Raw genomic sequence first — 15,214 nt, forward strand, 5'->3', positions numbered from 1 at the left:
CAAATGGCTCTTTTGTTCTTTTCAAACGTCCCGTTTTATTTGTTTTGTTTTTTTCCCAGCAAACAAGACAAAAGCGTGTTTGTGAAATTACCTCCACATCGGGACAAAAGCTGCCTTCAAAATGCCTCTTGTATCTGCAGGTGCTGCTCTCCTTTGTGCTTATTACGCGTGTGACAGAAGTTCACCGTCAGCCTTAAGCGGTAGTGGCGAGGGGTCGGCTGTTTACCTTCATCCCTGCCTGTCACCATTCATTGGGGCATCACTGTGAGGCTGCAGAGGGGTGTTTTCCGGGTGTTTTCCCTGTTTACTCACGCCAATGATGAGAAGAGTCCAAGAATAAACCAGAATAACAAAATAACGGGCAGGATGATGGAGCCTCATCGCAGCTGGGAGGATTTGTTCCCGTTTCTCTTTACTCCTCATATTTTAAATGTAGACCAGCAACTAATTTTCCAAGTACTAGGAGATATTAATATTTCACTCATAAATATTTATACCAGCTGTGCAGCATTGGTTTTGCCTGAAGAAAGACATTAGTCAGAGATCTGTGCTTAAGCTTGAGATTCCCCTTTCTTCACATCTCCATGTTAGAAACTGCAACAGTGTGTTTCTGGATTCCACTTGATCAGCAGTACAGAAGAGAGGAGACCATTATCAGCGAGATGCATGTGAAGCCCCTGAACTCACTTTATACTACATTTAGCAAGAAAATTATCTTTAGCCCCACAAGTTGTACTTTTATTGCAGATCACACCACACAGTACTAGAACTCAAACCTACATAAAACTCAAGCAGGCAGAGGCTACAAGCATTAAAGTAACTTATTGGAAGCTCAAAAGCCTTCTAGCGGATCACTGTACGGCATCTAGTATTTTAGAAATAAGAAATTGCTCAAGTTTCTCCAACCTGAGAAACTCAAAATTATTTTTAAATTTAATAGATTTTATTTTGAGCAGCAGGTTGCTCAAAATAAGACTAATCCTTCTTTAAATAACCAAAGCCTGACATTATAACATTTGCTTGATCAATTTGGAAGTGAAGTCCAACTTTAATAAAACACATTTACTTTGGATTGAAATTTTAACTTTGGGACAAAATTACTCATCCAAATTTTACTAAACAATCACTTTGTTCTAAATCAGTCACTTGTTTTGACGTATTCTTACGTACAGCTCTGGAAAAAAAATGATATTACTGCTCACTTGGTTTTTCCACCAAATATTGATTTCTGAACTGTTCAGTTCAGAAATGAGTTGAAACATAAGTATTGTTTCTAAATGAATATGACCTTGTTTTCTTTGCATTATTTGAGGCCTGAAAGCACTGCATTTTAACCATTTGTCATTTTCTGCAAATAAATACTAAATCTTTGCTTGGAATTTCAGACACATGTCAGTAGTTCATAGAATAAAAGAACAATGTTCATTTTATTCAAACATACTGTATACCCATAAAAAGTAAAATCAGATAAACTGGTCATGTTAAGTGGTCTTTTCCAGAGCTGTATTTTTGTGTGTAACAACCACCAAAACACAAACTGTGCATAATTGCAAAATAGAAGGAAAATTACACTAGATCTTTTCATAAAAAAATGTGTGGTATGAACTTGTATTCAACCCCCATTAATCCTAAATGCTCCTAAATAAAACCCAGAAGCCATGAACTATGCCGAGTAAATTAGCCATTGTGAAGCTGTTGTAATGTTTATCTTTAAGATTTTAAACTGGAAGCAACATATCCAAGAAAAATCCTACAGATTGGTGTTTCCTGACAAAGCAAGAAAAAAAAAGGAAGGAAGAAAGCGCTGATGAACTCCACAGAAGATACGATGTTCGCAAAATCATTTCTATGGTGAAGTGAAACCCCATCACAGCAACAAGTGAACAAAACTCTCCAGGAGGTGGATGTATCAATATCAAAGTCTCTCATAAAGGAAAAAAAACTGCATGAAAGTAAATACTGAGGGATCACTGCAAGGTGCACACCACTCATAAGGCCCAAGAATACAACAGAACAGAATAGGCCTGTTTTGTAACGTGAGAAAAAAGGTACGCGTTGTCAAAGCACTGTGCACATGAAATAGAGATAAAATGTGGTACTGAAGTTGTTACACCAGTATTACACTTGGAGGTTCTCACAAAGCAAAGCTGGTGAGTGGGCTTAAAGAGGCGGGGGATGCGTGTGCTGCAGTTCCTTGTGTTTAATGGTGCTTTTGTTCCTGGTTTGCTTCACTTCATTGCAGAAGTTGACTGAAATGAGGGGTTCATTGCAGAACGCTAGTGGTGAAGGAATGATCTCATCTGGATGTCAAACGTGATCTTATGAGGAAAAAACTTAATGTTTGCACCAGGCTCTATGTGAAAGGAAGGTATAGAAATAGTTAGTCAGATGGTTCTGACACATAAATACAAAAACAAGGACCATTCAGGTGTGGCTAAGAATATTTAGCTGCAGGCCATTATTTTCAAAAAAGCCTCTAAAGAGAGGAATCTGAAGAAAATGTACAAAACTACATAAAAACTCAATGTGTGAGTCATGATCTATAATGCAACAACAAATCTCTATCAGGGCAGCATTACATCCCTAAAAATAGACAAAATGGGAAAAGAGAGAAAAAGACAACATTATTAGATGGGATGAAAACAGCTTTGTTTTTTTGTTTTTTTGACTTGCATTTAAAATAAATCTTTATGGTGGAAACGAAACAATGCATAATCCCAAACACATTATTCCTGCTGGGATGCATAGTGGTGGCTGTGTTATGCAGTGGGGATGCACTGAGAACTGATTCTCAGCTGCCACAGAAATCGATCTTTAGACAAAATCTAATTTAAACATTTAACATTAGCAGTTTTTACCATAACCATAGGAATGTTGATCCAATTTTTTTAAAAATATTAAACTAAAGCTAAGAAACCAAGGTCTCCAACTATCCAATAATCCAATTTTTCATGTCAGTCCTGTTCAGACGTTTTTCCCCAATCGTGTCTGAAAACGCAAAAAAAAAAACCCAGAGAGACTCCATCTGGGATCTCAACAGCCAAATTTTCAGCTGTGAAACAATAATATTCTTTATGAGTGTAATCAGACCCAAAAATAATAGACAATTTAAAAAAAAACTTCAAAATAATTACATCTCCTGAAGTTTAAGTAATACCAAACGCTCAAGTAATTTAGCATCTTTATTCCAACAAACTCCCCTCAGGTACTGAAACAACAAGTGCTCAACAATGGATGAATCATTGTAATTACTTAGAAAATTGGTAATCATGAGAATCCTGCCACAGCACAGCCAATCTAGCTGATTTTTAAAAATGCCTGCTTTGAAAGTTTAAGGCTCAGGATTTGAATCTTCACATATATACATCCTAACAATACCACGCCTGGCATTACAGTGACCAATGCTTGAATCTGGGTGGAAGATAAAATGTGTGTTGAGTGTGGATTGAGCAACCTGATGTGAAAATGATGAGGACAAAGTGATTTGTTGTGACGCAGGTAGAGTGTGGCTAATGAAGTCAGACGTGCCTTGTATGCATCCTTTCTCTTTAATAATGGATTTCGCCTTGTCGTGCTGACCTGCTTTTCCTTCAAGACAAATCTGTTGTTCTTTTCCACTCAGACATCACTTCAAAGATCTTAAAATGTGTTTTCCTTGAGTTCAATGTCAAACCTATGCTTCAATATCATATAAATGAAATAAGATTGAACCAGGGATCTTATTAATGTTTTAAAGTCATGAATTTATCTTATTGCTTACATGGAGATTAATGTATTTTTGATCATGTGAGGGTTTCCTAGCACTGAAAGTACTAATGAGTTTCCTGTGTCCCATTTAGGGACACAGGAAATAATTTGGTGTGTTAAATATTTACGCAGTAAATAAGGCCAAACACATCTGCTACAAAAAGTTTTCATGCTGCTTGAATTTTTATTCCATTTTGTCATATTACAGCATCAGATTTCAATACTTTTTATTGGATTTTTTTGTATTAGAACAACACAGTTGTTCCTCGGTGAAGGGAAAATGCTATTCAGTCCTCTTCACTCCAAAAAAAAAAAAAAAAAAAAAAAAAAGAAACGCAGTGTATCCCATTCAAAAGTTACCTTATTCCTAACTAGATTCAAGTTTTTATTTTTAATTTAAATGAAACAAAAGCTGAACAAGTCTGAATGCCTTTCCAGGGCTCTGTGAGCTCATGAACGGGTCAGAGGTTCATTCGTTTGTTTGACCCAAAGTAACAGTCTGCCTTAGGTCTCACTTTTCTGACACAGATCCCAAGGGGAGCAATACAGCTGGTGCAGTTAAATTTAATCAGATATCTGTCAACACTGCGCTCCATCGTTGTGTGTAATGTCCATAAATAATGGACCATCTTCAGTGCCTTGTCGTGTACTTTCCAAACAGACCAAGCTAAAGCCAAGAGCCCCATGTGTTCATCTTCAAGGCGAAACAGTTGCAGCTTTCCTGCTTATGTATTCAGTAAATTATAGAGGTGTCATCATCAGCATGGTATTTTCCCGTCAATGTCCCCCGTAAATATCCCAGAGGAACAAAGGGAAACCCGTTGCTGGATAATAAGGTCTGTCTTTATAATAAATGTCAGAAAAGGCAGAAAATGATAATAAAAAGTTCCTGCAGCGTTTGAACTCATGTAGACTTTCTTTGGCTTTTGGAAAAGACAAAACTGTCCTGAAAAGAAAATCCTCCAAGAATTGCAAACTTTCTTGTTATCAGCCCCTCACCAGCAAGGATGGTCAAGGCTCTGTATCGCTAAATCATAATGGCCCCTGAAATGACAGTTTTGTATCAGCAGAGGCTTGGGAAAGGCTTCTCCGAGCCCGACCTTACAGCTGACGTGTGCGTCCTGAGAATATCCCATCCAGCTGAGGCCCTGAACATCATGGAGACCCGGAGCTCTGCAACAGCTGAGGCCCAAAGTTTGAATCTAACATCTATTGAGATGCTCCAGTTCCTCTATGCATTTCTTTTATAGATAAAATAAAGTCTGATTGTTTGTTGCCCTTCAAAATGATATAAAGACATTAAGCGACAATGACAACTCTGCCCGGCAGAAAATAAACGACTCTGAGCCAACGGGCAGATCATTTGAAGGAGTTAGGAAATGATACAAGCATAAGCAGAGGTACGGTTTATACCATGGGAGGATTTCAGTTATTAACACACTGCCTGTAAGCTGCTTGTAGGCTATGTAGAGCCCTTAATTAATCATTGAATAGCCAAGCCTGATATCAGAAACGCAATGTGACATAAAAATGTTAGCATAGTGCTACAACACCACCACCAACAACCCCGTTTTGCCTGATGCATGAACTGCTCCTGTCAAAGTAAAAAAACTACAAAACTAATTCTCATGCAATTTGACTCAGTTAAAGAAGCCATTTAGATCTCAATATGAACAATTATTCGTGGTCTAATTAAGTATTTGTACCATTTTTGGCTCATATTATTCATCAGTTTTGACCAATCCATAGATAGACACTTTTCTGAATCCAATTTTTTCTTCCTATGTCTAGACTTTTATCCCAAGACAAAGTACCGTCTCACATCTTTGTGCTTCAAGTTTAAGAAAAGGATTTGAGTCTCTTTGCATCAAGTCCAGCCTGTCTGTCATCCTACATCAGGCTCTATGTCAGGTCGTCTGTACCGAGTCCAGATCAAGTCTTGTCCCAAATCTGAACTCTCTAAACCCAATTATTGTCTCTAATCTTTTATCCTAAGTCTAAATGTAAAACCACATTGTCAGACAGCATAAAAAGTCCAAAAACATCACACATTTTTCTTCACTGATGAATTTACAAAGTGCATGTTTGATTTTTTTATTATTATTTTTATTAATAGCTCTGTTGTCCCTCAAGTTTCAAACCCCACAATCACCAAAGAAAGATGGAGCTGGATGTGAAGCACTTTGTAAAACTGAGCATTCAGAGCAACACTTTCCAGGGTCTTAATTACAGCTTATGTGAAGAAACAAACAACCACCAAAAAAAAAAAAATCCTTTTGGGTAAATAGAAGTGTAATTATTGAATATCAGCTAAATGAGAAAGTTCTGATTCAATGTTCTCACGGTTAAAACCTTGCACAATTAAAGCAGGGGTCATCGCCGAGGTGAACGAAAATATGCTGAAGTAAATAGTTTGGGAGATGCCGTAATTAAATTTCCATATCAAAAGCATAATATGGTCTTGCAGTGAGGCCTGCGCTGCTGTAGGGTTTTCTTTGATGTGGACATTTTGCGCTCAACTTCTCCAACGCGCCGTTCAGCTCACAGACCTCCTCTTGGAAATCTTTCCGCCTGTGTATCTCACTATAAAGCCTTGTCCGATCACTATATCGACTCTTCTTTTCTCTCCCCAGGAGTACCAGATCGATATCATCTTTGCCCAGACTTGGGTGGACACCCGTCTGCGGTATAACAGCAGCAGCATGCGGATTCTGACCCTCAATAGGTACAGTGCATTTGCTACAAAAACGTAATCAGACGATTTTTTTAAAAACAAACTTTGAGCAGGTTGTCCCTCTGTTTCAGCACCTTTTCTTAGACGATATCTCATTTGAGAACAATATTCTCCTCTCTCTTTCTGTCTCGTACCGACATGTAATTAATGGAATGAATTGATTGATGTGCTTTGTTTTCCCCAAGTCGCCCAGGTATTTTATTATCCTCCTATTGAGAAGGGAGGCCGACTCCTGCATTTCACAGAAGTCTGGAGGAAGTCTGCTGCAGTGAAGTCTCACCTTGTTCTCTCTCTCTGTCTCTCTCTGTTTCTTGTTCAACCAGCAATATGGTCGGCCTGATCTGGCTGCCCGACACCATCTTTAGGAATTCCAAGAACGCCGACTCTCACTGGATTACGACGCCCAATCAGCTGCTCCGCATCTGGAACAACGGAAAGATACTTTACACACTGAGGTGAAAACCTTCACAACACACAGAGATAAATCAAATGAAACCATGAGAGGGCAATGCAAAAAAACAAGACTGAAAAGGCAGCAGAGCTGCTGGAAAAGCATTCATCTTTTTGTGTCCTTCAGTGGCAGCTGAGGAAAGTGTACTCGTCTAATCATTTCTGAAAGTGCTGCCGATAAAAAGAGAGCTCTGTAACAGTTTCAAGAGGTGACATTGGAAAGTTTTGTTGCATAATTTAAATGTCTGAGTTGGTTGCAGCAGGTTTTCATCCTGTCCATCTGCCTAAAACATCCAGAGTTCCTATTAAGTCATTTCAGAAAGGATATAATGACGGAAATGATTATTTCTACTTTGTTTCGGCTATAGACAGTTGTGGGGAAAACTAAGTACACCCTTTGGGCCACCAAAGGAAAGAGCAATTGTGAGAACTTATATGAAGTTGGTCAGCAGCATGATGACAACAACAAGCTATCAGAAGCAATGGTTGCCTCCCATAAATCTGTGAAAGGTTACAAAGACATTTCCAAACAATCTGAAGGCCGTCAGTCTTCAGAGGTGATTCAAAAGAAGAAAACATTTAGAACAAAGACTGATGGTCTGGATATCTGAGCACCTCTTTGGAATGTTCAGAGAAACTTCAACAAATTGGGAACAAAATGTTGACTGCAACTGTAATTATTTTCATGTTAATTAGACAAAACTCTTTTTTATGTATAATTGCTTAAACTCTGAGGTTCCTTTGCCATGTTGACTGGAGTAGTTTTGGCTCCGCCCACTGCCTTTGACGCATAAGGCTGTCAAAGATAATTGTGCTGCAGCTCACAACTGAAATAATTAAATTATGAAACAATTATGCATGCTTCCTTTTATCAATAAAAGGCTGCATTAAATACAGATCTGAATAATTGTGTTTGAATTTCAGATTAATTACACTTATAGAAAAACTCATTGAACTGCTGCACTTTAAAGCCTACTTTTTTCATTTTAAACCACATCTAAAACTTACAAATCAACATCTGACCTAAGCATCTTAATCTCAAAGCAGTCGGGAGGAGAAAAAAAAGCATTTAAATATTCTTTCTGTAGCTGAAGGTAATGTGTTGTTGTTTTGGATGGTTGTAAACAGCAGCTGCAGCGGCAGACATTAATTTGACAGGCCGCCCACACATCCACAGCGCGCACTGCGGTAGATCTTATTCTCCGTATCAAGATTCGAATCTTTGCTTTTGTTACCAAACGGTTATTTGCCTTTAGAGCAGATATTTAAAACGTCCTCTTCCAGCTTGTCAACATGTCCTGTTTGTGGTTTGAGGAACCCCCAGCTGTCTGCAGCTACCGAGAAGGAAGAAGGAAGAAAAAAAAGGACAATTTGAGCGGATGGGTTCTTTTAAAATTTTATAGCCATTTGGGTTTGTGAACTCTCAGCCTCTGACAGGCTTTTATGCCTCGAGGATCCGTTTCACCTGCATACTGAGAGATTCTGACTAAACCTTGGCAAATAGCACAAACAACCCCAGCTTTTGTTTACACGGCCCTCGGAGGAGAAGACGCAGCAGCCCTGCTGTGTCAGGACGCTTCAGGTGCCGTTGTGAATAAATTGTCCTTAAAATTAGCACAAATGTTCTTCAGAGACTTCAGCGTTTTATCGTTTTTGGTTTGCTGTAATTTCCAATTTTATATATCTATTTAGAAGATTGCGATGCAGCTTTTCATACAACCTTTGAATGTCAGAGGGGTAAAAGGCTCACTTAAAAAATGTCTAATTAGTGGCAGGAGCCTAACCCGTGATTGTAGGGGGATAATTTGTGCTGTTGTAGAGGTTAATACCACTGATCACGGCCTTCTGAACGGCGCTCTAAACGTGCTTCTTATCAGCAGGGGATGAATGGGCCAAAACTGAACCGCTTTGCATTGAAACAGCAAGAATTTTAAGCTGCACTGACCTCTTTTGGGTTTTTTTCTGCACAAACAATAGACCCGGTCATTATGTTTGATAGGAAAGGGTCACCCGTCGTGACAGATGGTTATCACCCGACACAGCTGTTCCCTTCAGTTGCACAGAGACTTTGGAGTCACTTCAACTCTTTGTAACCACTCTCTGTCGCTAACTCTCGCTAATTGACCTAATTTTTTATTTATTTTTTTGTAGCTACTGCAGATTAAATGTGAGCAACAGCTTTAGGGTTTCACAGGTGAACCTGAAGTAGGCAGTACCTGCTGGTTAGAGAAGTTGGCAAGATAAGGAGCTCGAGAAAAAGCAAATATTAAACTTGACAATGGGAGGATCTAAAGGTTTTAGAAAGAGCAAAGTTACCCTAGGAAGGTAAAATGATGACATTGGCTTCTGTCTGAAAACTAAAACCCTGTTTATAAAGATTCAACCTGCAATGAATTAAAGGTTTTTGTTTCTGTGTGTAATAAAAAAAGAAGCCAGAAAAATAAAACCTGCCTGTCAATTACATAAAACCACCAAATGATGGTTTCCAGAAACTCATCTCCATTAGTAGCTAACTAAAACATGCTTCCGTTTTCTTAGAAAATGACACCAGTGCATGTCCCTGTAACTTACTTAATAATGACTTTTATGTAACGGATATTGGACTATAAAACAGGCGTGTTTTGGGGCTGCGTTTTTTCTTAACAACCTCCTCTCAGACGCACCTCTCTGCTTCGAAGCAGCTTCTCGTTCTCATTAATTTACAGTCTCTCCCAAATCTAGATTTCCAGGCTCCTGACAAGAATGGAAGCGAGCAAGTATGCAAATTGAGATTGCACATCATGTGCAATTTGTTCACCTACAAACAAGGCGAGTGAGGCAGCCCTCCTCCTGCTTCGACTGAGACTCCTCTTTTGTGCTCCAAGTCAGGCAATTAATTAGAAATTGTACGAAGGACAAAGAGACAACAATGTGTAGCAAGCTGGGGAAAAAAAAAAAAAAAGCTGGTGTGTGATCTCATTTTCAGAACTCTTATTGTCTGCGAGAAAAGAATCTTTTGGTTATAAGCTCATGTATGAAGAGAAAATGAGCTAAATCTAGGCTTACAATTAGTAAGCTAGGAATAAAGACCGACATCCCAGATTCTCCTGAACATCTGCTGTATTGACTTGTCAAGTGATCAGAGCTAAGTACCTCTGATTTTAGACGCAGACATGCCTTTGAACCATGACCTGACTGCAGGGGGGGGGGGGGCGTGGGGAGTGGATGGAGAGAAGCACGTTTAACTCGTATGATGAAAGACTTGTGTCATTTTGAGCGATTTTGGGCATCAACCGTGCAATCGAGTGTGATCCTGCACCATCTGGTTTCAAGCCAGTGCCTCATAATCTCCAGTGCCAAAAAGTGCATCCTGTGATAAAAGCAGTAATGAGTCTTGTGCACTCACAATGTGCTTCACGGTCTGCTAAGCGAAGGATTCGAAGCAACTGAAGAGCCCTGAGCACCTCCATCTAATCCGGTCTTCTCTCTCTCTCTCTCTCTCCAGGATGACCATCAACGCAGAATGCCAGCTGCAGCTTCATAATTTCCCAATGGACGAACACTCCTGTCCTCTCGAGTTCTCCAGCTGTGAGTCCTGGCACCAAAGACACACATGCATAGAAACACGTCGATGCCCAGAAATGCATATACAGAAGTTTATCAAACCAGATACAGTAAAAAAAAAGAAGAGAATAAAAGTCGGTGTATGTTTGTCCCATGGGCTGCGCTGGGCTCCTATGTGAAAACAGCAAACTTTCAGGTGCTGCTGGGAGTGCTGTACGCCGTTTTAAAGGGAATCACTGATCAGGGGATTGGCGATCAGCTCTATATAGATGGGAATATTTTATGAGGCTGTCGTGTCGCTCTGTCTCAGTGAAGCTTCTCTTCATGTTCTACAGCTGAACTTTTTCCAAACAGTGGAGAGAAAATTATTTTGTAACCTTTTCTGAACTGGAAGCTGGCCATGAACTAATCTAAGATTCCTGGGCTGGTTTGCTGCCATGATTTAAGTTTCTTTTTTTCTTTTCCTTTCTGATTTTCTAGTCGAAACTGTCACTGAAATGCACTCAGAACTTTAGCGTTTCCCTGTTTTCTGATTGTAGATTTGAAATTTCTACCAGAAGGCAGTGAATCAGAATCAAAACGTTTCACTTTATCTACTTCAATCTACTCTCTTCTTAAGAGTTCCCCACTTTGAAGCATTTAAGGTGTTGTAAGTTGCTAATTATGGTATTCATCGTCCTCAGCCAACATTTTTAAAAGAATAAAATGAAAAAGTAAAATCACCTGCCTGCAGTGAAAAAGACCACAGTTAAGACTTTGTAGCATCATCTGCAGTGATGCCCTACAGCTGCAACATTCAAAGACTAAACCTGGTTTCTCTCAGCAGAAGTATGAGGATAATGTTCCAAGTTTTACTTTTTCTCTCACCCTTATTAAATAAAAACAGTAAAGGATAAATATTTTGGAGTTAGATGATAAAGCATTGCTTACATTCTCTACTCTGAGACAAGTCTGTAATTACAGACAAATCACTTTTATGTCCAAATCCCTTTAAATGTTTGTGGTAGATCAGTTAATTACTTATTTTAATTAAAATGGTTTGGATTTCACTCACCGTATTAAACAGAACCAGAAACCTGTAATTTAATTTACTATGAAAAGGATCCTTACACTTAGGAAAATTTAATTATGCGACATAAGTAAAAAAAAAAAAATTACAGTTCTCAGTTGACAGGGACTTTTTTTTCTTTATAAAAAAAACAGTTGAACATCTTATCTACTTGTTCCACAAGAGGTCATTAAAGTGATTTTAAAACCAATCTTTAAATAGCTCCTTATAAACGGAGCACAAATTCTAGAAATTTTATAGAAATAGAAATACCAAAATGGCAACTGGAAGGCAGTCGTGTGTATCAAGTTCAAAAGAAATATTTTTTAAAAAACCTAAAAATATATATTTATTTTAGTGCCTAGTGAAGCATTGGCTTAAAGAAAACATTTTGTGAAATCTGGATTTTAATTCCTTGATGCATAAATTCATTAATACGATCCTTTGAGGTTGTTTTTCTCTAACATTTTATTGGTTATTTTTAAATAAATTTGTATTGGTAATCGTAACATTTAAACCTCTGAAAAGCCAAACCAGGGACTCGGCCTACAAATTGGCCTTAGGCTCGAAGGTCCGTGTGCCAGATCAACACTTTAAAAAAATATTATTCTTCAATGTCCTGTCCCCAATCAAATAAAACTTTAATAAAGCAAAAATAAATATTCATCATGTTACAAACCTTATTTTGGAGCAAATCACTACAGATCAGATGTCAGTGTTTATCGATGCCTTCCCGCAGCAGTTCATTTAGTTTTCATTTAGTTATATTTAATTTGTTCACACAGTGATGCAGACAGATATTACAGAACTGCTATTAGTGACTGTGGCTGGAAGTGTTTGCATCCAGACGTATAAAAATCAAACTACTTTCCTGGAACAGTTTTTAAATTATTGAAACAAAAACTATAAAGTAGAAAAAAAATCAGTTTAATTTTGCTGCGTCTGATTTTGATGTAGCCTCTCCTCCTCTAATAAACAAGGTTTAACGACGTCTCAAACCGAAGCAGACTCTTCTTCACGACAACAAACATCTGTTACGTGTCTGTTTTTGCGAAGTCCACCGCGTTTTACTTTCCGAGTGAATGAATATAATTTTTGAGACGGCGGCGCAGATGGACATGTCTGCAGAAATGAGTCAATTCTTTTGGAAAATCTCATCTGCTTTCCAGACTCTTCTCTCCAGTCTTAACCTTTACAAAGCTGTTCGTCCTGTTAGTCTTCACTGCAGAGCACAAAAACTGAGCAACAAGCGTTTCCTCCACAACGGCTCACTTCGCTTTGCGACTGTTGGCGGTTGCCGTAGAAATGGCACATGTCATCCGCAGCAGATGGTTTGCAAGATGAAGATCTGCTGTGTAGGAAGAGGAGATGAGGAGACCAGTTGAGCATACTGGGATGATGGAAGAAGGCATTAAGGGCCCTCGGTTTGCTCCATGGTGTAAACATATTCACTCTGCTTTAACTCTTTTACACTTGTCAACTTCAGTTCTCTAAGATTTTACCTAGTAAACAACACAAATTGTGGAATATTTGTAGACTGGAAGGAAAATAATACTTGGTTTCAATTGTTTTTTATTTTTTATTTTATTATAAATCTAAGAAGTGTGGAGTGCCTTTATTTTCAGCCCCATTGAGGGAATAACTTGTATAACTACGTTTAACTGCTGCAGGTCTTGCGTTCTGTCTCTTTAAGAGGTGGGCGGATCGATCCAAAAACATCAATAAAGAGCCGGCATCACTATCTAGCATCAAAAGATCGATACCTTAGCGTCAGATTCCCTCTTGAAATTGTCTTCAAAGACTTTGTTTCAGAAAAATGCACACAAATCATGTTAATATTTAATCAATGTATTTTGTAGATACCTATAAAGTTTGTACAAAGTCTATCCATGGTGTGAACAAAAAGAAAAAACACACCTTAGGCTTAGCAATTTAATGATATAAAACAAACTTAAAATTTGTTTGTATCCTTATATGTACTTAGTATCAGATCAGTATTAATACATGCACTATTACATTTCTTTTCTTCATTATTTTATGTAAAAATCAGTCATTGGATGGAGGACTTTTCAGGATGTCACTTAAACATATTTTTTATCTAAACCATTTCCATAGTGTTGTTTTGTTAAAAGTGGATCTGCCATCAAATCTTTAGCATATTTTGCTAACATGAGCCTTTTGGCTGTTTAATCCTCTACTTGGTTTTCAAATTGATTTTAAAGTGGAGGATGGTCAGTCTGTCAAAGTCCCTATAAAACACATCGACGTTCGTGTTCATGTGACGAAACATTAAAGGGAAAAATTCGAGAGGTGTGAATACTTTTGCACCACCGACCTCTGTTTCTCACCCAGCAGCTGAAGCATTTCACTGTTACTGTTTCAACATCCAGCTGAAGCCTAATGTGAGGTTTTTAAATCGCACCGTCTCTTCGTCGTTAAGCAAATCACAAGCCGACCCGTAATGGCCACATTCAGTTTCATTTACTGAGAATGAACATTATGAACCTGATGGATGTGTTGATAGCCTCGCTGATCTTTTCCCATTCATTTTGAGGTTTCTTTTTTTCATAGCAGATGTACCCCTGACAGTACATTATGCAAGCAGTGTGAAACACTGGAAAGATTTTTCAATTAGTGGCTCTGGGTGTGATGACAGGGAGGCTTTTAAGATAGTGGAGAATTTTTTGTGTGCACAGGTGATCTTAGATCAAACAGGAAAGCCAAGCACTTGTAAGTCACTGTGACTTCTGACTGTCCCCTTGTCATGCTACATTCAGTTCACTTTTATTAAATGAAGAAAATTTCTTAAATTGAAAGAAACTGAATTTTTGCACATTTATTCTCAATATAAAACTTTAAATGTCTGCAAAAAAAAAGTTGTAAGGTTGAGGGTTTGCTCAAAGACGGACATATTCTGACTGATTTCAGAGAATACAGAACACAAAGTCTTGCTGAAGTGGGGAGTCTATAAAAGTCTTATGAGCAGAAGGACTTTGGTTAAAAGAAATGGGTTCAGAGTTGTTCCAGAAACTGACCTTTAAGCGGAAGGCAGCCTCACTAATCTATTATTTCTAATGCTTGAAAAAATTTTCCACTCTGTAAAAGTAAAGTCTGGAACAAGTTAGCACAAAAGAAACTTGAAATAAAAAGGGGTATTTTTCTCTTCTTGTCTGATAACACCATAAAGCAAGTACAGGCAAGTACAGTCCATTTTGTAAGCAAAAGCCTGAATTAGGGGTTATGGTTGAAGACTCTGTTGGTTTGCATCAAAGCATTGCCAGAGCTAAACGTCCTTATATGTGGAGAAAAAAGTGATGTGCAAAATACTTCTCAACTCTGCATTGCATCACAATATCATCTCTAATATTTGTTCATCTGTATAAAATGAGAAGCTATGACAGTTCTCTACACGGCTAGTGAACAAATAAATTCCACCAACTGCCTCTCCTCTCCTAGAGACACAAAACTAAGAGGAACTGTTTAAAGTCCAAACAATGGTAGTTTCATCCATGTTCTACATTATCCTTACACACAAATAATAATCTGTCAACAGACACGAAGCAGGAGGTCCATACTGGAGTATGGTCTGCCATCTGGTGACCTCTTCCTCTCAATCACCCAGACTAATCAGAGAAACGGGCGCCATGTTGGCGACTTTACATGAACTGAACTCTCAGTCTGGGATTATGACA

The 15,214-nt window shown here is 38.3% G+C and overlaps 1 protein-coding gene across 2 annotated transcripts in view; it reads left to right on the forward strand.

The window, feature by feature from the left end:
- Positions 1 to 15,214, forward strand: part of LOC103476105 (gamma-aminobutyric acid receptor subunit gamma-3-like) — an 86,296-nt gene that overhangs the window by 41,587 nt on the left and 29,495 nt on the right. For both annotated transcript variants that reach the window (XM_008428206.3, XM_081616962.1), the window contains 3 exons: positions 6,381 to 6,472; positions 6,805 to 6,936; positions 10,416 to 10,498. In XM_008428206.3, the coding sequence (XP_008426428.1) occupies positions 6,381 to 6,472; positions 6,805 to 6,936; positions 10,416 to 10,498 (307 nt within the window). The remainder of the gene's footprint in view (positions 1 to 6,380; positions 6,473 to 6,804; positions 6,937 to 10,415; positions 10,499 to 15,214) is intronic.

The sequence above is a fragment of the Poecilia reticulata genome, chromosome 2, assembly GCF_904066995.2.
Source record: "Poecilia reticulata chromosome 2, P_reticulata-male-v2, whole genome shotgun sequence".
Lineage (NCBI taxonomy): Eukaryota > Metazoa > Chordata > Actinopteri > Cyprinodontiformes > Poeciliidae > Poecilia > Poecilia reticulata.